The sequence below is a fragment of the Carassius carassius genome, chromosome 3, assembly GCF_963082965.1.
Source record: "Carassius carassius chromosome 3, fCarCar2.1, whole genome shotgun sequence".
In the NCBI taxonomy this organism is placed as follows: Eukaryota; Metazoa; Chordata; class Actinopteri; order Cypriniformes; family Cyprinidae; genus Carassius; species Carassius carassius.
The window spans coordinates 33,782,910-33,810,097 of NC_081757.1; the positions used below are offsets into that span (position 1 = coordinate 33,782,910).

The 27,188-nt window shown below is 34.3% G+C and overlaps 2 protein-coding genes and 1 long non-coding RNA gene across 9 annotated transcripts in view; 1 reads left to right on the plus strand and 2 right to left on the minus strand.

Moving 5' to 3' along the window:
• Window positions 1-27,188, plus strand: part of LOC132124973 (collagen alpha-1(XXV) chain) — a 712,477-nt gene that overhangs the window by 568,429 nt on the left and 116,860 nt on the right. The window lies entirely within an intron of this gene.
• On the minus strand, window positions 16,046-25,353 carry LOC132114993 (uncharacterized). Its single transcript, XR_009425389.1, has 3 exons — window positions 25,187-25,353; window positions 16,223-16,280; window positions 16,046-16,105 (listed from the first exon to the last, which is right to left on the minus strand). It is a non-coding gene; the product is annotated as an uncharacterized LOC132114993 (long non-coding RNA).
• LOC132128153 (uncharacterized) lies at window positions 17,650-21,266 on the minus strand. Its single transcript, XM_059540161.1, has 5 exons — window positions 21,231-21,266; window positions 19,064-20,017; window positions 18,755-18,913; window positions 18,548-18,640; window positions 17,650-17,751 (listed from the first exon to the last, which is right to left on the minus strand). Exons 1-5 carry the CDS (start codon window positions 21,264-21,266, stop codon window positions 17,650-17,652), a joined length of 1,344 nt encoding a protein of 447 aa, XP_059396144.1.

The window sequence follows — 27,188 nt, forward strand, 5'->3', positions numbered from 1 at the left end:
ACTTAATATGTTCATTTGGAAACACGAAAATGTACCTATGTTCCGCAAACAAAAAATTGCATTCGGTACACACGTGCACCATACCGAAAGCCCTGTACCGAAACGGTCCGGTACGAATACCGTTACACCCCTAATATATACATATATATATTTTTTTACCTTTATATGCTCGAAGCGCACACTCTCCCATGTAAAACAAAACCAAGCAGGCTTAACGGGGGCTACTCAGTTATTTAGTTCTCGGTTAAGTTCTCTGTAATTTTCGAGCCATCGCTAACTGAAGCAGTAACCTCCGGCAAGAATTTTATTTTTTTTCCCTCTCCTCTATTGGAGGGCACGCGTTAATAAAGAACACACTACAGCCACACGCGCAGACTTGAGCGGAGCTGCTTATTTTATGAAAAACAATGATTAACCATTTCAGTAAGAAAGCAAATTATTATGAATCAATGCACTGCATTTTCAAGCACTATATCTAAATCCAAGCATTTAAAATAAGAAATTTTAAACCTTGAAAACACTGCATTAAATTTCTAGCATTTTCAAGGATTTCAAGCACCTGTACGATGGCGAACACGACAAATATAAAGCCTTGACAGTTTGGAAAGTTGCACGCGGAGGCTCGCAAGTGAAGCCAGGCGAAAGCATAAATTCCGCTTATGCAACTGCAGGTCTAGCACGATATGATACTGGACACTAGATAAGCCTCAACAAGCAAGCAGTCCCAATACCCTGATAGCTTTAAGTGTAGACCTTCTGAAGTGCATGGAGTGGGGCAGCATCCCCTTACAGAAGAATAGAAGTAGCGATGGTGCTCTTTTATAACAGCTAGAAAGATCAGCATGCACCTTTAAAGCAGAACGGCATACACTAAGTAGACATCGAAAACGCTTCCCCGTGGCGGTATAAAGTGCATTTGCAGCCTTTGACCGCTGAGTGGCGCTTTAACCACAAGTTATCAAACAAGCGCATCAAAGCAAATTTTCGCAAATAGACGTCAGTTTTGCCTCGCTGATGTGTTACATTTGACTGCTTCAGTCACGGAAAATGAAAGAAAAACACTATAGTTTAAATATTTAATATATTTAATATTTAATATTCACAGATGAAAGTTGGGTATTTATGAAGTTATGTGCATTTCTTAGAACGAATTCAAGCAGGATATGTCAAGCCTGTGCCTGAGTCTGTGCTTATATTTGCTAAGCTACATGGTATTAAACCATATTTTAGATTGGACACATTTAAAAGGTGTGCAGTATTATTTATATTATATTAATTATGCGTTATATTATTCAAAAGAAATTGTGGTTTACTTTGCATCCGAGCATTAAAAGTGGTAACCTATTTTAGGGGGGTAGGCTACATGGATTAATATGTAAAATGTCAATATTTTAATATATTATGCCTATATTTTAATTTATATTTTAAATATAAATATATTTTTTTCTTTAATAAAACAACATGCATTTTTGTTATTCGTTACCTGTCCTTTATTTTGACATAACTTATTGGGAAAAAGACATTTGTCTGTAAACTGTGAAATTGTTGCATGTTTAAATGTGAAGCACTGTATAATTTCGTTCCCATTATTTAGGCCTAATTTGCCTAAAACAAGAAACGAATAAAATTAAACCAGCACCATTAAATCTTTAAAACTCTAAAGAATTAATAAAACGTCCTCACGATTAAACTCAAGTTCTCTCATTATAATCAACAACATTCACACGATGTAAAAAAAAAAGCTTTAGTAATTGACAACTAAAGTAATTTTCAAAGGAACCTTCTTTACTTGTTTTTAAAGTAGGGTAATATCATATGGCCTAAAAAAAAATCCCTGTTTTTTTTTTTTTATTTTAGAAAAAAAAATCTGATTTATGATTTAAACCGATTTTTAAACTTCCCCTCCACGCGCTCTGATACCAGAAACATAACATAGCATATAAAATAATAATAATAAAAAAAATAAAAGGAGAGTTTCAAATTGGCTTAAGCTATTTTGTGTAAACTATTTTTCCCTATAGCCTATCACATGCCAAACTAATAACATTGTAAGCATTGAGAACATGAAAATAACAGTATATTTTTGTCAGTTATTTTATCTAAACAGATCGATTAACTTCAAGATTTCAAAATCAGATAGCATGCTGATAATGTAGCACTGTAAGATTACATTTGTTTGAACGCATTATTGCAAAAGCGATTGAGTGTGAATCTGTTTAAATCATGCTTTAACCCGAAAATAATCAGCAAAAGAAACAGACATACTCTTAACATCCCGCTCGACTCTTGCAGTCAACCTTCTGATCAAGCTAAATATGTTGGCTGTTGGCATGAATTTTACTCATGATAAGAAGCTCATATTCAAGTGTTTGTGCAAAAATTATTAATGTGCATTAATGACAGGGAGGCGCCGTCTCATCACTTTAATTTTTCATGATAATGAATGTATAATTTTTTAATTAACATAATATCGTGGTGTCTCACATAGGTACATTAAAAATATATCTACAGAAAGCTTGAAATGTTTTTAGACGAAAAGGAATAGTGTAATGTGTGAATGTTGCATTTCTCTCGTCGGAGAGAGCCAGCACTGTGAATATAACCAAAACAACAGTCCTATATAAACCGGTTCAGCAAGTGAAAGCCTCATAAGACACTGTCCATATGAAAGAACAATTCACACCTTTATCTCGACCCCCACAAGCCATGAATAACTATCCAAAACCCAACCCCCTGCAGCTGAACAGAATTCGGTCTGTGTTTTGGCTCTGAGGAACGGTGTGTTACTGGGCTGAAACATGCTTGCACTCAGCAGCACTACTCTTTGTATTCATAATTTTCTCGCAGCCCATATCGTTATTCGATCGTGCCGCCCCCCTCACATTCACATTTAGGGATCCTTAAGATGCATGTAAACAATTTTTTTTTTAAATCTATGAAATTACACTAAAATAAAAACGTGCAAGCATGTTTTCAGAGTTTTTAATTTTTTCATTCTGCAAAAAGGTGAAAATGGTAGCCTACACAATACAACAGCTAAGTATAAATTCTGTTTTATAGGCTAATAGATAGTGTACAGAATAAAACTAAACATATGCACAAATTTTTTTAGCTCACAAAACAGGAGTTTTCGATTGTTTTCTTGACTGATACACACATTCACACACCTACATTTCAGAATCGTGCACGTCGGGCTTTCGCAGCGGCAAACGCTTTGATTGCGTCCTCGAGTTTAACTTGTACTTTGGAGATCATTTTTATAAGTTTAAGCTTTGAGAAACTGCGTTCTCCATAGCTCACAGTGACAGGGAGTGTGAGAAGCACTCTCAATGCTACAAAAACATTTGGAAAATTGTTTTCCATCCCTTTTTCACAGATGAATTTAAGCGCATCTAGTGGTTTAGATTCCAGCAATCAGGCGTCTGCCCAAAGGAGTCAGCTCTTCAAACAATTCATGCCCATCAACATCCCGCGAGTCTCCATGAGTCAGGGCTTTTTCCAGTCCTAAGCAATCCTGAAGAACTAGGCTATTCTATTCTCCTTTTCTTTGAGAGATGCGATGTCATATAAAAATCCAAATACGCGCCCATAGTCTCTAAGCAGCGAAAAGCGCTCTTCCACGGAGGTGATTACTCATGACCAGATAAATTAATTCGTTTTGACATTTTTTGAATATACATTAAAGTATTTTGCATGCATATATACCTACTAATAGGGCGCTGCCGTGCGGGAATTTTTATTCGAAATGTAAAGTTTTTTTATTTATTTATAGCTTTTATTTTATTTATACCTAATGTGAAACAAGCAAATAAATTAATAATGCTCTCTCTCTCTCTCTCTCTCTCTCTCTCTCTCTCTCTCTCTCTCTCTCTCTCTCTTCTCTCTCTCGCCTTCTCTCTCTCTCGCCTTCTCTCTTGCCGCCCTGGCTGAGCTGCCGCCCTATAGGCACGCGCCGACCCTGCATGAGCCCAACATTTAGCAAGGCAGGAAAATTGTAACAGAAGGAAGACGTATATCATTGAGCTAATGCTGTTAAACAGAGAGAGAGAGAGAGAGAGAGAGAAACTAGTCTAGGGCTATTCTTAAACTTGGAGCTCATTATATTGAAGTACAAATCCAAACACCAGAAACGTTATGCATTTTATGAATAATGAAATGTTATGACAATTATGCATTTTATTTATTCACACTGTATGGTTGAAATAATATTTTAGTTCACAACTTTAAGTTCCATTGTTTAAAAAAATGCTTATTGGCTAATGTTTCATAAACCTTCAGTTGTTATGCTCTAAAATCCATGCCATTATTAATTTCACAGTATTTGTACCACCTAAATGACTAATCTTTAAAGTCACAATTCTATAATGGTCAAAATTACTCAGGCCAATGGTATTTTATAATGACATTATTTTATTATTATTATTATTATTATTATTTGAATAATTGTAGCTTACATAAATAGGTAAAGCAAAACAAATATTCGGATTGTCCCTTATTTTTTCCCTTGTTTTCCTAAAGAATAAACACGTATTTTTTTACAAGAATAAACATGATAACATATTATTAATTAATAAAAATAATTTAAGCAATTAAAACCTTTTTTTTTAACTTGAATTTAAATACTATTAAACTAACTTTAAATTCTCAAGGAGTTTATAAGTAAAACTGAACTTGAAAAAAGTGAACTTGTGTTAACAATATAATTAGAACTAGAATTATTGCACATCTGACTGTCTTTATATTCTTTTACTGACGGATTGCACAGGTTCAAGTAGCAATGAGCTTCTTCACTCTGCCTGCACATGTGCAATTTTGCTTTTGAAGCCTACTGACCACGCGCACCTGTCCGCGCGGTCGTCTGCTCAGAGCCTCGGCACACACTCTCCAATGAGGATTGCTACATAGTGTATGGTGTTTCCATTTATCTGAACTTCTTCAAGTGAGTTGCGGGGCAACAAAAAACAAACCAAAATCCAGCACTTCTCCTTCAATACTGATACTGCGACTATTCACAGTTTGTACATGTTTATTCGCTGGCATTTTTTGAATTTCTTTTTTTTCTCCCTTAAAAAACTAATGTGTCCATTCTGATGCGCAATTTTACCTTAAAGGCAATTTACCTAATGGCTGTTGATGACTATTTGAATTGAATTCTGCCAAAGTGCGCGCTTGTATGTGTTCGTTAAATGCTTATGCCAGTGCTCATGTCTGAAAATAATATATGAAGAAAAAAAAATCACATAAAAACATTAGGATATAGCTTATATTTCATTAGTAGCATAATTTTTTTTTAATTGATGTAAACTATAAAATTTTAGAAAATGATAAAGTTTTTTTTTTTTTTCAATTCAGCATGTGGTGCGGGCCGCATTTGAATTCGTGACGGGCGCCAGGTTGAGAACCACTGCTTTATTTCAAACATTTTTAAATCGTCCACAGCTGAGCATCGCGGGAGGCTGATCTGCGCCAGATCGCGTGAAGTGAATGTAATGAACAAAGTCATTTTCAGATGCAATTAAAAAAAAAAAAAACATGGATAACCTAGATTAGTCCCAGGCTCTGTTCTGAAGTAAAATAATTATAATTACTGTTAACCAAGATTTAACACATTTTTAACACATTTTAACGGATTAATCGCCTATTTTCATTTGCTGAATGTTTTCTTTATTTTTTATTTTTTAAACACGCTAAAAAAGAGTTTGTTAGAGGAAAAAAAATAGGCTATAAGAAAATGTTTTACAACAAATCCTTTAAATTTAACAAATTTATCAGAACAAAACAATAATTAAAAATATATAATTCTAATGTATAAATATAATTGCAGTATATAATAATATAGGCTTAGTAATAAAACAAAAAAACCTAAAAATAATAATAATTTAAAGCTAAGCATAAGGTAAGGTTTGGCTTTCTCAATCGGGAGAAATCAAACGTTTCCTTATTTGTGATGTTGCCCATTTGAAGCTTAACTATTATTCATGAGGTAAATAGGCTGTGTGCGTTTCAGTATCGATGAAAAAAAAAATCATAATTAACAATATGTCAAAGTGCTCACGCTGAATGTCTGGTGAAGGACTGCTGTTTCCAGTGAATATGTGCGCAAGGCACCGGCACGCTCAAACAGCTGAAACAAATAATACTTAATTTTTGGTCACACATAAGGCATAATTCAAAAATGCTGGTAGTTTGAAAAATCAAGAATAATAACAGAGTTAATACTAATTATTGCTAAATGCTGGACCGTTCCCATTTCGCTCTGCATATGGAACCTGAAGATTTTTTTAAACCAAGAATGAACCGAAATGAAAATGAAATTAAAACATTTAGCTTATATATAGGCCTTATATTTATTTACTGTTTAATAAAAATAGCATGCATATGATCCTTTGTGTTAAGGTCTTCTTTTAATTTTTGTTTAGTAGACTGTTGACTAAGACTATCCTACATTTTAAAAATTAACAAATTGTAAAAAAAATTATGTTTTTTTTTAAATGTTACAATGTTATATCATAATGTTATTGTTGTTTTACTTCCTTCTTTTATCTCATTTTACAATTACATTAATTTCGCAATCAGTCCCTTTGCGCCACCTGGCGGTAGTTTCGCGAATGATTTTAACACGCGACTGAATTACAGTTACCAGCGCGGCGGTAAGCCCCAGATAGGCTGGCCACCTACTGTATTGTCAGTACTCGAATTTAGGCAACAGCATTAGCCCTTGTCCATATAACGTTTAGCATTGACACGAGCTAAATTTTTGATCTGTACATTTAAGTATCAAGCACTTTATAGATACACTAGTTAGCTTGAGCAACAGCATATCAATGATGTACACACAGTGTGTTGGAAATAGTTGGATAAGTTTAGTGAAAGCATCCCCAATAGATGAGCGTGAAGCAGCAGCCCATTCATATCGACAGCCTTGACAGCAGATTAACAAGGCTTGTTGGTAGATTTAACCTGGTATTTAACCTAAATTAAGCAGAGGCAGGGATACATTGACCAGAAAGGGGGAAATCCCACGCATCCCCCCGGCAAATCGCACCCTGTATGTATATGTATATATATATATATATATATATATATATATATATATATATATATATATATATAATTATTATTATTTTTTAAATAAATTATAGAAATTAATACTTTTATTTAGCAAGGATTCCTAAACTGATCAAAAGTGATAATAAATACATCATTTTACAAGTGATTTCTATTTCAGATAAATGTTGCTCTTCTGAACTGTCTATTCACTAAATAAACCTTAAAAAATTCTACTCAGCTGTTTTCAACATTATCATAATAAGAGTTTTTTTTCTTTTTTAGCAGCAAATCAGTATATCAGAATTATTTATATATATATATAACAGCTATTTTAAATAGGCTAGTAAAAATATTTCAAAATTCAATTCTTGGATCAAATAAATGCAGGGTTGGTGAACAGAAGAGACTTTAAAAAACATTAACAAGCTTACTGTTCGAAAACTCTTGACTGGTAGTGGATACTATAGGCAACTTAAATTTTTCTCTAATTTCTAGCTTTTAATTGGCTTAGAAATCTATAACTGCTGGACAATAACAAATAATAATGATTTTTATATACTACAAACACTTTTTATCACATAATAAGGCAGAATAGTTTCTATACTGTAATAAATGCTATGTCAATTAGCACTGCTTTGTTCATATACTTTATTTATCACCTGCTGGAGATTTTTTTGGACTTAAAAAAAAAAATAGCTGGACGCGATAGCTGGACGCTGTTGTCCATATTAGGAGATTCCTGGTTCACCTTTCTGCGTGAGAGTATGGAGTCAATTTAACGACTTATATATGCACAAAAAAAATTACGTTTTGCAAACGAAAATTAAAGTACTGAGGAAAATAAATTTGCTTTTTGCAAACAAAAATAAAGAATTGCAAAACATAAATGAAACTGCGCGAAAGCAATGATTTTGCAATACATATTTTCCATGGTCATATCTATTAATTTATTTGTAACGCTGCTTTTATTTTGCGTGTCAATCTAGTTTGAGCTTGTGAAACCATTTTTCCTTTGCGCTTCATTTTTCTGCACGTCTCTCTTTGTGGCACTTTTTTGACGTGGGGGCGGAGTCAAGGGACGGGGGAGTGTACAAAATGCCTCCCTTGAAGTGACGTTATCGGCACGAGACGCAGCTCACTGATCCAGGTCCTGTCATGATGAGCAGAGACTTTCGAGTGGATCATTTCTTTTTATTCAATAGCATTAAAACATTCATGTTTTTGTTTTATTAACTTTATTAACAAATGTATATGTGTATTAGCAGCGTTAGCTCAAGTTAAAGAAATTGTTACCATGAACATCTGCTGTTTATTTCTTTCGATGTGCACACTTTTATAACATTAAAATGTGTATTGTTTCATTTGATTAACTGCAAGTGTTTGTTTAAAATCTCTTAACTTGTGGGAGGACGCCCGCGCACAGAAGCATTCTTTGCTTACATTAGTCCAGGGTTACTGCTATTTCTAATGTAAAATAATGCAATTCACTTCATAAACTATAACTTACATCATTAAAGTGGTCTATGACTCAAGTTTCATATCGATCGCGAATTCGTTTTTCATTTACATACCTACTGGCATAATTAATAAATGACTGTCATTGTAAGATACTTTTTTTTTAACACAAGTCTTTTTGGTTTAGTTTTGTCGTAGCCACAAGATATTAATTCTTGGGAACGTGATAATGTCATGGCCAGGAGTTTAATAAATAAACAAACCAGGGTGGCCAGAGCAACCTGAGATTATCAGAGATTGATAAAATATTTTTTGTCCATCCCACAGTCCGTTGATCGTGTCTTTTTATGTAATATATGTTCATATAAGGCTATTATTATTTTTATTATTACCTTATTTTTCAGACTATAAGTCGCACCTAAGTATAAGTCGCATCAGTCCAAAAATACGTCATGAAGAGGAAAAAACATAAGTCGCACTGGACTATACAGTAAGTAGCCATTCAAAAGGCCCTTTTTACCGCCGGGGATACCGCCGCCGCGGCGTTTGTAAAGTCCATTTGCAGCTTTTGACCGCTGAGTGGCACTTTAACCACAAGTTATCAAACAAGCGCATCAAAGCACATTTTCGCAAATAGACGTCAGTTTTGCCTCGCTGATGTGTTACATTTGACTGCTTCAGTCACGGAAAATGAAAGAAAAACACTATAGTTTAAATATTTAATATATTTAATATTTAATATTCACAGATGAAAGTTTGGTATTTATGAAGTTATGTGCATTTCTTAGAACGAATTCAAGCAGGATAATTGTCAAGCCTGTGCCTGAGTCTGTGCTTATATTTTCTAAGCTACATGGCATTAAACCATATTTTAGTTTTGACACATTTAAGAGGTTTGCAGTATTATTTATATTATATTAATTATGCGTTATATTTTTCAAAAGAAATTGTGGTTTACTTTGCATTGGAGCATTAAAAGTGGTAGCCTATTTTAGAGGGGTAGGCTACATGGATTAATATGCAAAATGTCAATATTTTCATATATTATGCCTATATTTTAATTTATATTGTAAATATAAATATATATTTTTCCTTTAATAAAACAACATGCATTTTTGTTATTGGTTACCTGTCCTTTATTTTAACATAACTTACTGGGAAAAAGACATTGGTCTGTAAACTGATTAAGAAATTGTTGCATGTTTAAACGTGAAGCACTGTATAATTTCGTTCCCATTATTTAGGCCTAATTTGCCTAAAACAAGAAACGAATAAAATTAAACCTGCACGATTAAATCTTTGAAACTCTAAAGAATGGACGGATTAATAAAACGTCCTCAAGATTAAACTCTCATTAAAGTTCTCTCATTATAATCAACAAAATTCACACGATGTAAAAAAGAGCTTTAGTAATTGACAACTTAAGTGAATTTAAAGGAAGCCTTCTTTACTTGCTTTTAAAGTAGGGCAATAGCATATGGCCTAAAAAAAAAAAAATCCTATTTTTTTTTATTTTAGAAAAAAAATCTGATTTATGATTTAAACCGATTTTTAAATCAATATTCAAATGACGACTTAATTTTACAAAACAAGTTTTAATATAGTTCTTTATCATTCATTTAGCAGTCAAATTTATAACTGCAACAAGATGATTAAAAAAAACAGTAATGTTATTACCTTTTTGCTGGAACGACCTTTATTTTTATTTATTTATTTATTTATTTATTTAATACTAGCCCATCATCTATCTAACCATCCACTCAGCTTTAAGAGCTGTTAAGATTAAAACTGCAGCTCCGCAGTGAGTCAGTGTCATGGACGGAGGACCTGTTTATATATTTTCTAGTTTATATTTCCATCTCATTATGCCGCTGATTTAAGTTTTTTTTTTCTTATAGAACTTATTTGTAAATAGAGCAGACACTTTCTGTGTGTCTACAACAGACACGAGAGTTGTCATCCGTGCCCCACAGCGAAAAGTGTGTCTAAACTTGATGACATCACACTATAGTGTCAAATCATCTGAACACAGTGTCAGAACATTTTGTCATAAACAGAATGAGCATCAGTTCACTGATGGGTATCGTGTCCAGTGTATCCATCTCTGTGTTCTGTTGTCTTTTGTTGGATCGCACCACTTGTGTCCGGTGTAGACCTGGCATGCGTTTTTTATTGTTTTATTTTACAGCCCTGCTTGTTTTAATGTTTTTATTAAATATCTGTATTGACTGCATGGTCATATTATCGAATTATTTACTGCCATGTGACCTACAAAAGTAAAGCTTGGCGTGTCGATCAACAAGCATTGCTGCAAGTTGATTTTCGGCGGATGTGCTGTGCTTGTGCTCCCGTGGTCGTCTTCATTTCGTCAGGTGAAACATCTCTCTCACTCGCAGCAGAGTCTGTGAGCAGCAACAACTTCCCGCTCACTGATACCAGAAACACGCTCCGCCTTCACTCCGTGAATAAGGTATTTCAGTATGTTTGAAATGTTATGTTCATAACGTAGCATATAAAATAATAATAATAATAAAAAAATAACAGGAGAGTTTCAAAGTGGCTTAAGCTATTTTGTGTAAACTTTTTCCCTATATCACATGCCAAACTAATAACATTGTAAGCATTAAATCTTTAATTGCTGCTTTCTGCTGTGAAAATTTTGTTTGTGATGAAAATAACAGTACATCTTTCAGTTATTTTATCTTAACAGATCGATTAACTTCTTCAAGATTTCAAAATCAGATAGCATGCTAATAATGTAGTAGCACTGTAAGATTACATTTGTTTGAATGCATTATTGCGAAAGCGATTGCGTGTGAATCTGTTTAAATCATGTTTTAACCCCAAAAAATAATCAGTAAAAGAAACAGACAAACTCTTAACATCCCACTCGACTCTTGCAGTCATTGTAACCTTCTGATCAAGCTATAGCTAAATATGTTTAACATGAATTCTTGTTGAATATGCAGTTATATTATGGGCTGTTGGCATGAATTGTACTCGTGTTGGAGCCTCTTGGAGCGAGTGAAAACCACGACGCTCATATTCAAGTTTTTGTGCAAAAAATATTAATGTGAATTAATGACAGAGAGGCGCCGTTTCATCACTTAAATTTTTTCTTGATAATGAATTTATAATTTTTTAATTAACATAATATTGTGGTGTCTCACATACTTTAAAATATATATCTACAGAAAGCTTGATTTTTTTTTTAAACGAAAACAAATTGTGTAATCTGTGAATGTTGCATTTCTCTGTCGGAGAGAGCCAGCACTGTGAATTTCATCCTGCAGCCGACAAGAAAACATTTGTTTATTAATAAATAATTAAAATGTCTCATTTTCCACAATTATTAGGCTACTTCTGCGTGTGCTTTGTTGCAAACTTAATGCATATGCTTGAGCGCGGGATATATTAAGATTAGGTTATGTAAATTTAATATAAAAATCTGATTAGTTGAATATAACAAACGAACGACTAGAACTAGAAAACTCTAACGTGGGGGCAGACCATTTTTAGTCTATAACCAAAACAACAGTCCTATATAAAACAGTTCAGCAAGTGAAAGCTTCATAAGACACTGTCCATATGAAAGAGCAATTCACACCTTTATCTCACTCGCGCTCAGTGATGCAGCTTCACTGTCTGCGGTTTGACTTTACTGAATGAGAGGCGAATACAACTTATTGATCACAAGCCCAACATTTAGCAAGGCAGGAAAATTCTATTCAGGCATTAATTCTAACGGAAGGAAGATGTATTTCATTGAGCTAATGCTGTTAAATAGAGAGAGAGAGAGAGAAACTAGTCTAGGGCTATTCTTAAACTTGGAGCTCATTATATTGAAGTACAAATCCAAACACCAGAAACGTTATGCATTTTATGAATAATCAAATGTTATGAAAAGTATGCATTTTATTTATTCACATGCTGTATGGTTGAAATAATATTTTAGTTCACAACTTTAAGTTCCGTTGTTTAAAAAAATGCTTTTTTGGCTAATGTTTCATAAACCTTCAGTTGTTATGCTCTAAAATCCATGCCATTAGTAATTTCACAGTATTTTCACCTCCTAAATCACTAACCTTTAAAGTCACAATTCTATAATGGTCAAAATTACTTAGGCCAATGGTATTTTTTAATGACATTATTTTATTATTTTATTTTTTTGAATAATTGTAGCCTACAAAGGTAAAACAAAACAAATATTCGGATCGTCCCTTATTTTTTCCCTTATTTTCTTAAAGAATAAACATGATAACATATTATTAATTAATAAAAATAGTTTAAGCAATTAAAACCTTTTTTTTAACTTGAATTTAAATACTATTAAACTATAGTTTAGTATAGTATATTTTTTAAACACGCTAAAAAAATAAGAGTCTGTGAGAGGAAAAAAATATAAGTCAGGTATAAGTTGCATTATATTCCATTTAGAAATAATAACGGCTGGCCTTATAATGTTATAATGTACCAACAGGATATTTTTAGTTCCCTTCACTTTACAACAAATCCTTTAAATTTAACAAATTTATCAGAACAAAACAAGAATTAAAAATATAAATATAATTCTAATGGATAAATATAATTGCAGTATATTTTAATATAGGCTTAGTAATAAAAAAAATAAATAATAATAATCATTTAAAGCTAAGCATAAGGTAAGGTTGGGCTTTCTCATTCGAGAGAAATCCAAACGTTTCCATATTTGTGATGTTGCCCATTTGAAGCTTAACTATTATTCATGAGGTAAATAGGCTGTGTAGTTCACGCGTTTCAGTATCGATGGAAAAAAATCATAATTAACAATATGTCAAAGTGCTCACGCCGAATGTCTGGTGAACGACTGCTGTTTCCAGTGAATATGTGTGCGAGGCACCAGCGCGATCAAACAGCTGAAACAAATAATACTTAATTTTTGGTCTCACATAAGGCATACTTCAAAAATGCAAAGTGTTGGTAGTTTTAAATAAAATCAAGAATAATAATAGAGTTAATACTAATTATTGCTAAATTCTGGACCGTTCCCATTTCGCTCTGCATATGGAACCTGAAGATTTTTTTTAACCAAGAATGAACCGAAATGAAAATGAAATGAAAACATTTAGCTTATATTTATATATATACACCTGTGCCTCGTTTTGATATTTAAACATATAAATGTTAGGAATTATTATTATTAAACGTGCAGTACATAACATTACTCATGTTTATTCAACGGAGCCTTTTTGAAAATCGATCAGTTTTAAAATTGTGATGAGTCTCCAAAAATAAATAAATGTATGGGAAACACATCCCGCAGCACAACCACCTGAGCCCAACTTCAGTCTACTCATCACCTTGACTTTAACTGCGTTAGTAGAAGGCACCGCAGCCAGACCGATATACACAACACAGACCGGAAGTTAACTTAGGTCCAGGCTCGTGCGCACGATGAAACCGTCTATATAAGTTTTATTTTAATTACTTAAATATATGATGAGTTTGCACTGTGTAGTTCAGCTGCATTTTCTGAACTCTGGGTGACAGTTGAGAGAGTAGAGTTACCATGACGATTGCAGCGCATCCTCAGACAACAAAGAGGACCGTTAAGGAAACAACTAATTCTTGTCTCTCTCTCTCATTTAATGTCAAGGTTAGTTAAATTAATTAATTGTCATACCAAACTGTAATTTACATGTTTTAATGTTCAAGCAATATGTTATTATTTATTTTATTAATAATTTTAAGACACTTACAGTATGTCATAGAAAAGTTTACTCATGTATCACTTACTTGATTTGTTTTCTTAAGATACTTACCTGAATTTAGGCCAGTTGTAAGAATTAGGGCATTTCTGTACATTCGGTTAAGGTTGTTATCATTAATTTATTGTTTATTTGATCTATACAGTGTGTATTATTTTTTAACAACATGTTTATGAATCATTTTGTGATTCAAATTGTCTTACTGACTCTGAAATACAAATGTGTAACGTAGACCAGAGCCATAGAGAGAGAGTTGCGACAACGGAAGTTCGAAATGTTTGGTTGTCACGTGATTCATGTAGACTTCAGATAGTTCCAGGAAGTGCGTTGGCGGCCATTCAAACTGATAGAGTAGAGTGACAAAACTGCGATTTCTGGTAATAAGGAGTCAATAAATGCATGTATTTTAAATATTTATACAACACACCGACATATGTAGCATGAATATGTAGTTATAGCAATGTTGTTTTTAAAATATCAAATCAGGTAATTTTTGAGGATTAGTGTTCAATTACCGTTATTTTAAAAACTTATTTCAGGCTAACGTTAAGTTGTATAAACACGGTTTGCGGTTGCCTTTTTACGTTACATATTGTTCTTTTTTCCACTGATCTCATGTCAACTAATGTCATATTGATGACTTTCAGATAGTACAGAGACAGGCTGGTGACAGTTGATTTTCAGCTTGCACTGCACTATACTGTTAGCAGCAGTAATTAGCATTTTAAGTAAATTTAAAATGAAGCTTATTGTTTACAATTCTTACAATTACATATATTAATACAATTATGTACTTATTCATATACACAATATATTCAGGCATACTTGTATACAAACATGTACACTTCCATTCAAAAGTAATGATGCTGAAAATTCAGCTTGGCATCACATGAGTATATTACATTTTAAAATAGAAAACAGTTATTTTAAATTGTAATTATATATTACGAGATTACTTTTTCTTTGTATTTTTATTGAAATAAATGCAATTAACTATTTACAGCAATTCATGAATACATTTTTAATAAATAAATTTTAATAAATTTAATAGCATTCTGTATGTGTCCTTTCTTTCATGTTGTCCTTGCATAGTCTCCACCATGGTTTGCTGTGCTGCATGGGGATTCTCCACTCGGTTTACAGGAAGGTGTGCAAATGTATTGCTTCCCCGCTGACATGGAGAGGAGAAAATAATGGTTGGATCAAGTCAGCAGCAGCAATCTAAATATAAATAAAAATTACAACAACAACAAAAAAATTGTTAGGTAATTATACTTAAATTTATTTAAACCCAGGGAGCTGAGACATTGCAGGGAGTCAGTGTTACCTATAACTGTGCATTTAATATGTGGGTAGACAAAAAAAAAAAAAGTTGTGTGTGGAAACTAAACTCAAGTCACTCTGCAGGCACATTTTGAGGAAAACCAATTTGTCATGACCCAAAAAATTAAAGAGTAGGCTGAGACCAGGTGCTATTCCGACAACCTTTGTGGTCAAAAAGAGGAGTGCCCCTGGTCCACGATGCACCCCTAGACCTGTAAACATACAGCAAATCGCTGCTGATTACAGCTATATTATTTCAGGTGATACATATATAAGTACAAACTCGTACTAGTTGAAGTAATATTTCTAATTTTGAAGTGATGATTAAAATTAGCAATTCCATGTATTCTGCCTCTATCAGTTTCAAAGGTTGTGGAAAAAATGAATGAGGACACTTAGAGAAGGGAAAGTGACAGTGAAGAAATAGAGGACATGGCTAGGAGAGGAGAGACAGGGACAGGTGACATTACTCAGTCAGCCAGCAGCAAGTCAGTCAGCATTCCAGTGAACCATCAGCCAGTTACCTGGGTCTATTAAAAAAATTAAAGAGACAAGAAAAAATATTTAAAAATGCAAAGGCAGCACTAAGAAAAATAAAGAATGAAAATGCAGCTATCAAAAAAAATGGTCCCCTCAGCACTCCTGACCTGCATCCTCACTGATGCTCCATCACAGAACAGTCCAGTGGCACCACTAATCCTCCACCTACCAGCACCCACAGAATGTTACAGTATGTTACTTTTATACACTAACAAGTTTAAGTATATAATACAGTAGTATTATAATATAGATAGGTTATATAATATAGACAGGTAATAGTCAATGAATCACAATGACTAAAAACACTCCACCCATGTTTTTGCAAACTCAATTCACTCTAAATTTATATCAAAAGGGTGCATTTTATTATTAAGGAATTTAATTATTTAATTCGTGTAATAAGAAACAAATTTTATAACCTCATTTTACCACTTCCAGTTACCGCTGTCACACGCGGTCAAACGTTAATATTGAACTAATAGGCTATGCACTGTAAAAAGTAATAAGTTGACTTTACTTAGAAAAGCTGTGGAAACTGATTGCCTCAAAATTCTCAAGTAAATAAGGGTCATAATTTCTTAGTTGATACTACTCTCTACTACTTTGTAGAGTTAACTTGTGTATTTGTAGAGGGTACCATAAAACTTGAGTACAAGTAACTCAAATTCAAAAGTTTAGGTAACTTACAGATTTAAGTTGAGATTTGTAAGCAGAACTTAAACAAAACAGTTCTTCTAACATGTCGGCTTGTTCATTTTACTAGACGAATGTGTGGAAACTGATTGCCTTAAATTTCTCAAGCAAGTTGTACTCAAAATTCTAAGTTGAGAATGCAAAGACAGACAACAGATTTGGCACAACACTAGAACACTTTATTTGCTCTATAAAACAGTATTCATTTTAAAACATTACTTAAGGCATGCCCGTCAACTGCCCGCCAGCAACATTTTAGAAAAAAAAAAAAGCACATACTGCACTCAAGAAAAAAAAAAAGAAATGAAAAAGACAATTAAAGGATCAATGTTTCTTTGTTTTTAACATCTTTACAAAGTGTTCAAAGGCAGAGCTTGCAAGTATGTTACAAGTTTAGTACAGAACACCTTCCTACTACAGTTCTCTTATATTAAAACTATTCTAAAACCAAACAAGTAAACTTTAAATTTTTTAAAACATCCTCTTAAATGTCTTTTTTTTTCATTTTCAACAATTGGAAAAATCTGAAGTATCTGTAAAATAGTACTTAATTTCTTTAGTTTTCTTAAAGACAGCTTCTATTCACTCAAACTAGCATCATGGCTATGATCTATTACTGCATCTATTACAGGCGATTTTTCAGTGATTGGATTTTAGGTTTGAGTGACTTGTGGCCAAGGGATAAAATCACTCTTTGTATGAAGTCGAATGTGCATTTCAGTGCTGCAGGATACTCTAAGTTTAGAGCATAAATTAGTCCAAAGAGCAGACACGTTGCTTGTGGAAGATTTTCAAGATCATCCACAACCACTGTACCTTCCAAAATGATTGAGATTGTACCCTACTCCCTGCATCTTGGTGCCACAACAGTTGCAGAGTCCTCGGGAAACACTGTCAGAATACCTATTTCAACGTCCAACATGTCTTCATTGTCATCACGGTCCTAAAAATGGGAAAACATAACAAAAATTAGGTCAAAGAAAGCCACAAAACATCTTTTAAAGGGATAGTTCACACCAAAATGAAAATAGTCTCATTTACTCACCCTCAAGTTGTTCTAAACCTGCATGAGTTTCTTTCTTCTGTTGAACTGAAAAGATGATATTTTGATGAACGTTGGTAAACAGACAGTTGAGAGTAGACATTGACTTCCATAATAGGAAAAATACTATGGAAGTCAATTAAATTCTACTCTCAACTGTTTGATTACTGACATTCTTCGAAATATCTTCTTTTGTGTTCAGCTAGAAGAAAGAAACTCATACAGGTTTGGAACAACATAAGGGTAAGTAAATGACTTTTTTTTCTGCGGTGAACTATCCCTTTAAGAGCACATACTCTCATTAAAATGTAAAACTAAACTAATAACATGGTATTTCTAAATGTAAAGGCCTTTTCAAACAGGACACAGGAGTGGATGCAGGGGGGAATACATACATCAAACAACTGCATGAAAAGACAAACTGAAGGCCAGCTATATTAATTAAAACTATCAAAATAATCTATTATCTTTCTTAGAAATGTTTTTTATTCATTTATGCAATATAAAATGTATCTTCTTATACTGTCTTTTCCCCTACATTTTTTATTTATCTTTCACTTTCTTTTCTCTATCCCTTTCTTTGTTTCAGTATCCTGACTGTTTTTCTTGCCTTCATAACTCTTCTTTCTAGATATCAAAACTGTTTGAAGAACAGTTTGCCTGTTAAATAAGAATCATCAGAGAAGAAAATACTTACAAAACATGTCTTGTAAAAATCGGAGGGGTCCTCTCCGAGGAGGAGTGGTAGGCCGTGAAGAACGGCTGTTCGTCCCGCATTGATGTTCGATTTCTGCAAAGTTATAAAAATGTATATTGAATAGCGCTTACACGGAGCAAAAAACAACAGCAAAAGCAACATTTGTTTTGCTTTCGAAAAAGAATTGTAATAAGTCGAGGAGCTTACGTCATTTTCAACCTGCTGCAGAATCTTCTTAAGTTTGGAACCAATGTCTCCACCTTTAGCCCTGAAGATATCGATGAAACGTGGAGTAAATCTGTCCAGTTCTTGAAAGAATTCAGTTTGCAGGTTTTTGCCAGATATACGATTAAACTCTGCCATGATCTAAAAAAAAAAGAAGTAGGACAAACTGACATTAAGCAATCACTTTTCACTGAAATGTCCAAGTATGAATTAACACCAAAACTGGTTAATGATAAATTTGCTTTGAAAATGTTCAAGATGAAATGATATAGGAAAACAATTAAGACTCACCTGACTCTGTGTGAAGAGGGCTGGCCACCTTTCCACTGTATTCTTCACAGCAGGCTCCTTCTCTATCAATTCTTTTCTACGCAAGGCAAATGTAGAATTCATGTTCCGGGCTATCAGTGCAACGTTAAGACGACGTTTCTTCATTTCTTCCACCATCTCTTTCCTTTTGGACTCCATGCTGGCTTCATCTTCACCATCAGGGAAGTTCGGTAGAAAATTGATTTCAAACCTCTTGGGTCTTTTGATGTTTCTCTGAGGCTGCAGTCCTCTTCTTTTCCCACCATTTATGGATACCTCCAAGCATCCAGCTCGACGCAGTTTTGAGCGGTAATTGCCCATTTTCCACCTAAGGCTATCATACCACCCATTCCACCCCATTGATGAGCCAGGTTGGGTAAGGCAAGGGTGTTTTTTTATCAAAGCAGTAGCAACAGCCTCAAAGTCTTCCTTATCTGGGTAAGCTTTGTAACTGTATATAGTTTCTGAGAGTTTTTCGAGAATCTCATGCTTAAGCTCTCCTGACAATTGTAGGTATGTTTGATCTCGCATGTACTGTAGATTTCCCTGACGTAATCTATACTCAACGTCAACAGGAAAAGTAGGGATCTCGAAAGTTTCTGGCCATGCAGTCCGTAGACAATGACGTGGATGATCAGAAGCCACAGATAGGACTTCAGTGTCAGCTGTGCTAGGGGTTGGTGACGTCACAAGGGAGACAATCTTCAGTGTAGGCTTATCTGGCAAGTCAGCAATGTTGGTAAGATTCACGAGGGAATTGTTGAAGTCTGGATCCTCAAACTGAAGTGCGAACTTGTACTGAAGTCCCAGCTTTTCTTCAAGTTGTTCCAACAGCGAGTCAACCGTCTGTGGTTTCACAGGAAGTACAATTTTTCGGATGTCGTTGTCACAAATTATAACTCGGGAGTACAGTTGTTGTCTCCATACTTGGTCTCTCTACAAAGGTTAAAGAATTGAGTTAGTTTTCTTAAATTAAAGGGACAGCTCACCCCAATTTCATCATTCTAAACCCATCCTTTGCAAAAATATGATTCAAAAAGTTTCACTCATCCTTGTTTAAAATGTAATGTACACAGAGGCATTCATAATTTCATGTGACTTGTGCAATACAGTTCAAGCATTTAAGGCATAAATGGATGGGTTTGTTGAGAAATGAACTTCAATATATAATCCATTTAACTGTATATATCCTGTGTGTGCTATACTGTGTGAAGGGCTGCTCATTTGCACAGGAGAATTTGTTCAAGATTGATATATTTTTTTTTTCTTTCAAATTATTTATAAATCTTGAACAAAATATACTGTGCAAAGGAGAAACCCTTCACACAGGACAGCATTTAAGCTAACCGCTGCTCTCTCGAGTACATGCAGGATGTGACAATTTAAAGAAAATAATAAATAACATTTCAGTTTGTTTCTCACCAAACCTATTGATATACTATTTGAACACCTAGTTTAATGAAATTGTGTATGATTTTGTGTGCTCCTGAAGCTATGCCTGCGATCTTCTGACATAGACAAGAGCAGTCAGAAATCTTTTCAAAAATAATAATTTTTGTCTACAGAATACGAATGAGACTAAATGATAATTTGCAGAATTTCTGAAGTCCCTTTAAAACCTGAGTTGTCATTCATTCAGCATATGATATAATGTTTGAGCGTAACATAGGTCCTGCCCCGAAGTGTATAGGCTGGCAAAGGAAATGGGTCATTTAGATCCGAGGGTTTGGTAATTGACAGTGATAGCACAGGACTGCACAGTTCAAAAGAACGCAGGTGCTCAATGTACCAACATGTCAGATCTTTACACACAAACAACATCACTGTTGATGACAAGAATTTTGAAAATCTGTCTGAAATCAGGTAGTCCTGAGCAAGTACCAACAGATACAACCATATCTGGATTATACTTGATTCCATCAATGCTCACAGATGATGCTGCGAGGACAGTGTTCTGAACTGCATATTTGTCTCTCAGGAATTCCTGAATGTTCTGAGGGAAAGTTGACATCAAAGTACCCATCATCTTATCTGTCTGTATGGGTGGCTTAAGAAAGGAGGGGGAGTCAATGTAGTAAGCCAGCAGTCTTTGATGGCGAACAGCCAAAGTTTGTGGAACATTTTTAAAGTTTTTGGTGTCACGGATTACCTGCTTGAACACTTTATGTTTTCCCTCAAATCGCATCGTCCACATATCTCTTAGTGGCCCATATGTTCTTATGAGCTGCGGATAGTGCTCAATATAGTGGTGTTTAGGGCGCAATTTGAAATGAGGAAAGACTGTTAAAAGCAAATGTCTGTGTTCTGAGATCTTTGCATCAAGAAAATCAAGAGAATCCTAAGTGAACTTGAATGTCAATGTCATTTCTAACATATCTTTCAGAAGCAACACAATTTCCCATGTTTTATCATTCTCAGGGATATCAAAGCCAACCATGAGGGGCAGAAGTCTAATAAGCGCCCAATTCTCATGTGCATTACCCCCAATGGTACCTTTTGAGGCAAATGTGCCTGGGATGATTTGAGGCTGATCAACTTTGTCTGAGAATTTGTAAGGAAACTGCTTGATAGCTTGATTCAGGGATTCAAGAGAGATTAATTTCCTTGAGACCAAATCATTAATGCACAAGGACATTTCAATAGGGATGACACCCTCCATAAGGTCGTGCATTAGGTCAGGTGGAAAACCACCAACTGTGTGAAAATGTTCCAACCTTTCACTTAAAACACAGCCACCTTTTACACCATATTGCTTTAGCAAACTCGCATCGTGTAACACTTCAGCCACATGCCTGTCATGCTCCTGCTTGGTTCTCAGTTCAAATGCTTCCGACCGGACCTCCTTCTCCTGGATTTCACTCCTCGTTGCTAAGCAGAACCGACAAGGGTGCTCAACAGTGAAACTCTCCTGTAGTCCTGCAAAAGAATGAGCACCTAGATTATCGGATGACACAAAAAGTACACTTCCTTTCACACATTCTCCTAACTGTTCAATGTATACACCATGCTTTTCAAGAGTTTCAAGGTCCTGAACAAGTGGGCGCAAGATGTCTGTGTAACCATGTTGTTTTACTGCAGTAGCTCTGCATAAAATTGCTAGCTGAATTGACTGAAGTAATGAACGATCTTTTGAGGGAAGATTAGCTAGAACCCAATAGAGAGCGAACATTTTGTGTTTTTTTCTAGAAGTGCCAAGGGGATTGGCCAGCTCAAATTCATCAACATAAAGACCCAGAACAATCCTGAAGGTCTCAGTGTTGAAAAAGTCATTTTCTTGATAGTGGGTGCCATCTCGGTAAGTCTTGAATTCATTAACTGATCAATCATTGCAAAGGACCCTATCTAGAATGTCAGGCCTGTTTAGAATTTTCTGCAACATTTGCAGAATTGGCACATAAGAGACTGAATATGACGCTCTTCTGCTTATTGTGGAAAGAGGCTCGCCATCTTTGGTCATTGTCAAGATTGGGTTACTTTCTTTTACTGCATTCACAATTTTTCTCACTAATGAATCACAGCCACTCAGTCCATGTTCAAGGAGAATTTGCTGAATTGCATGATAGACAAGGGGTTCTGAAAAAAGTAAAATTTGCTTTATTTGTTGAATTATTTCCTGTGCAGCCGAATCAGAAACATGCAAAATTGCCTGCATTTTGAGAAATAGTGAGGCTAAATTGTGCTCCAATTGATGATGTAATTGATCAAGGTTTTCATTTTCTATATCATTTTCCTCCAAATGTTCATCTACAGGATCAGGGCTCAGAGGTTTTTCTTGTTGTACATTATCTACACTGTGAGAAGCAATGTGCAAGAGAACCTCAGATTTCAATTGTCTTTGATCATGTGCTCCATGATCTCTACATATATGTGAATTAAATGTAGAGTAGACATTGCTCTCAAAATTGCAATTGTTGTATGGACACTGCACCGTTTCATGATTTTTTAGATGCTGCCGTAAATGAGAAAAAAAAAAATTTACTTTGTGCAGGACTCCTCAAAACTGCAAAGTGGGCAGTTAAATATCAAAGGGATGTTATCACATGGACTGGATTGGCTACCATGTGCTTGATGTGAAATGTTCATTTAAATCATTTAATGCACTAAAGGTGCACTTAACAAAAAAAATCAAAGACAATCTGTGTAGAGACATGGAATCGGAGTACTTCTAGAGTAGCTTCCATGTTTTAATATGTAGTGTTTCAACAGCGGAGCCCTCTTTTCACACGAAAACAAGCAGAACTTGCACGTCCACTGCATGAATTTAAGTCACAAAAATAAGCATACACAAAATAAAGACAAAATAAGGTAGTAATTGCTTGTTAGTTACGCCATCTTAATTTATCGTGTTGTTAATTTCCATGTGAACGACACGTGAGCATCGAACGTTCTAGAAAATTGTTTCGTTAAGGCCGCACAGGTTTTTACATCTTAATAAACCCCGAACTTATTACAGATTAAAACAGCTTATAAACTGTAACGTTACATAAAAACAGTGTTCAGTAAAAAACGATTTTTGCAAACTAGTAAAAGCCACTGGTCTCATTCGACATAAATCTACTTTAGTGTGCCTTTTCCTCTTACTGTACAATGAGCAAATTAAATTTGAGTTTTTATACGAAATGCATTAAGATTTATAAGTATTTATTCAAGAGCATACCTAACTTTACTGCCTCATCCCGAACACAAGCTTAAATTCTTCGTCGACGTCGTCTTCAAACACACACCATCCCATTGCGCATGCGCGAGACGAAAATGCATTTAAGAAATTAAAGTAGACTATTAGAAGAGTTGTTTTGTCTTATGCTGAAACTTACCCAACGGCCAGTAACTATATCAAGCTCTGTTAATAAAAAATATAATAGACTGTGAAGCAGCAGCAGTTGATGGGCTTGCAAATAAGCTTTAATCTTCCCAGTTATTTTATGGCGCGAAGGAAAAAAGGTTCAGAATCTATAAATAAATGCATGCACACGCACACGTGTGAGTGTGTGTGTGTTTATACGCAATACAATGACATCAAGGTTTATAAATGGTTGTTCAAGAGCATACCTAGTTTTGCTGCCTCATCCCGAACACGAGCTGAAGTTCTTCTTCTTCGTCGTCTTCTTAACACAAACCGTCCCATTGCGCATGCGCGATTCGAAAATGCATTTAAGAAATTAAAGTAGCTGATTAGAAGAGTAGTTTTGTCTTATGCTGAAACTTACCCAACGGCCTGTAACTATATCAAGCTCTATAAATAAAAATATAATAGACTGTGAAGCAGCAGCAGCTGATGGGCTTGCAAATAAGCTTTAATCTTCCCAGTTATTTTATATAGCGAAGGAAAAAGAGATTCAGAACCTATAAATAAATGCATACACACCCACACGTGTGTGTGTGTGTGTGTGTATATATATATATATATATATATATATATATATATAAATAATTGTAGGGCATTTACTAAAAAAATAATATATATATATATATATATATATATATATATATATATATATATATATATATATATATATATATATATAATATAAATAATTGTAGGGCATTTACTAAAAAAAAAATTCATTATTATTCATCATTATTATTATTATTACTACTATGCACATTCTGTGCTCCAGAAATTTGCAACAGCATGAACATGCCTTTAGTACAATACACTTAACAATCATAAGTACATTGTACTAGATCCGTTTAGTTTAACTACCTAAGTTCACAGTACACAGTCTAATCAAGTTAATTCAACAAATTTTACAAAGTAAGTTAAATTCACTAGTTTTTCTTAAGTAGAATCAGCAATTACTTTTTACAGTGTGTAACGTTAGCTAACTTTCCCCACCCAGCAAAAAAAAAAAATGTTTAGACTCCTTTTCTCTAATTCCAAACATGGATAAAACTGAATTAAGAGAACAGATTTTACAATTAATAGGGTGTTTGTTACTAACTTTATTCAGCTACAATCATAGCCTAATCTGTTATCTGTTATCTGATAACATCCCTTAAATCTACTCATTTAATATGTTATAATCTACTAGAAGGTTTTAACTTACAGTTTATTGTTATTAAGATGTACTAATAATTTACAATCGTATTATTTAAACGTCCTACCTTTTAAAAGTGCGTCGCAAACGGTTTGTTCTGCTGCATCTCTACGGCGCGGCATCGATTTGCTGCTACTTCCGGGAACTATTGAGAGGCTCCACGAGCCGCCATTGCTGTAAAAAAAGCGTTCCATTGGAGTCAATGGAGTTGTCGCAACTCTCTCTCTATATGGCTCTGACGTAGACTAACCATGTTCCATAAACTTTTCGCTATTCACCGCATGCCAGTGACCACTCCTCCGGTGTTGAAAAACAGACAAGCATGCTTGTGTGCTCATTCTCCGGGGGAATACCTATTATACAGTCTACACTTTGGTTGATGTCTTTAGGACCAATAGTTTTTGAGAAAACTGGAGAAAAGTACGACCTCCACCAGTATATGGAAGATGATAGGGGTTAACGGTGTTCCGTACAGGCTTATAATGGTGTTCCGTACAGCGCTCATAACTTGATTTTATCGGCAAAAATTGACATTTAACTGATCAAAAGTGAACCGTTTATTTATTTTAACTGCAAGAAAACATAATTTCAATGAATATCAAAGATTAGTACCTTTTTATTTGATTAAAATTCAAGTTAATTGCTGCTTTAATAAAGGGCGCATGCGAGTTAGGCATGATTGTGTCGTGATATTGATTATGACATGAGTTAAGCATGAACCATGTGAAAGGTTAGTGAAAATCATCAATGGCAAATAATTTGCACTGATTAATAATAAAAAAAGGTTAACCAATGTGAAAACTTCATAAAGTAAGAGATCTCTGCTGCCTATCTCAGGTAAGGGTGACGCTAAGTGGTCATCGCCCGCAATCGATGCTTAAACATTCCCATTTCAAAGCATTTATTAAGCAAAAGGTAATATATCTAACAATTTGTGATAACATAATATTAATAATATTCATTTAATAAAGGCTGTAGTACTGTGGGAAACATAAGTGGAATAGAAATGTACATTTTCGCTGCTCTAGTTGTCTTCCCTCCCAAGCTGAAGTTTTGAAGTAACCTTCCCCAACGTCCATTTTCAAGTGCGGTGGGTGCAACGAGCAAACTTACACAAATCTTACTGAAACAAACAGCGGATGGGTCTCTGTTTAGATCGGAGGTGAAAGAGAGAAACATAAGGATGACACAGATATATAGTTTATGTACGAACTGTAATTATTTATTCTGCAATCGGTGCTAAAACGTCACCTGTACGGAACATCGTTTTGTACGGAACATGGTTAGTCTACGTTATGTGTATTAAAAGACAACAAAGAGGACCATTAAGGAAACAACTAATTGTCTCTCTCTCTGTCATTTAATGTCAGGTTGATTACTGCTTACAGTCTTCCCGACTGACTGGAACCTGTAACATATACATATATATATTATATATTAGGGGTGTAACGGTACGCAAAAATCATTCGGTATGTACCTCGGTTTTAAAGTCACGGTTCGGTTCATTTTCGGTACAGTAAGGGAAAGAAATGCAAACATTAAACTGCAGGTTGTTTATTACTATAAACTTTTTTTAACAATTTTTTTACAATTTGTATTTTTTTAAATACTTTTTAATATAATATATATAAAATAAAAAAAGAATAAGAAATAAAATACTGCTGCAAAGTTCTCCACTAAATAAAATACCTTCAGTCTCAAACCAATATCATATAATAAAATATAATGAAAAATATAAATAAATAACTATGATTACAGTGCAGCATTACCAATCCCAGCATGTAGGCCTGCTCATATTTAAAAAAAAAAATAATAAATATATATATATATATATATATATATATATATAACTTTTCCAAAGTGTGAAGTGCAGCATCAACAGTTTCAGTTTTTAGACCTGATCAGATTTCGTTATTGCGTTGGACCGATCGGAATTAAGAGCAAAGGTCTGTTTAAATGCCGATGGGAGCTGCGTTTGAATTACAATCGTTTTTTTCCTAGTTGTAGTGATGTTCACACTCTCGTGATGCCTTTTGAAAACCTTAGGCCGGTGACACACTGGCATTTTG

Excerpts from the sequence above, each read along its gene's own strand:
- LOC132128153 (XM_059540161.1), bottom strand. The coding sequence starts at position 21,266 with ATGCGATTTGAGGGAAAACATAAAGTGTTCAAGCAG. Across the intron at positions 20,018-21,230 it reads AACATAAAGTGTTCAAGCAG|AGAGACCAAGTATGGAGACA; the intron begins GTAATCCGTGAC and ends TAACCTTTGTAG. Across the intron at positions 18,914-19,063 it reads CCCTCTTCACACAGAGTCAG|ATCATGGCAGAGTTTAATCG; the intron begins GTGAGTCTTAAT and ends TTTTTTTTTTAG.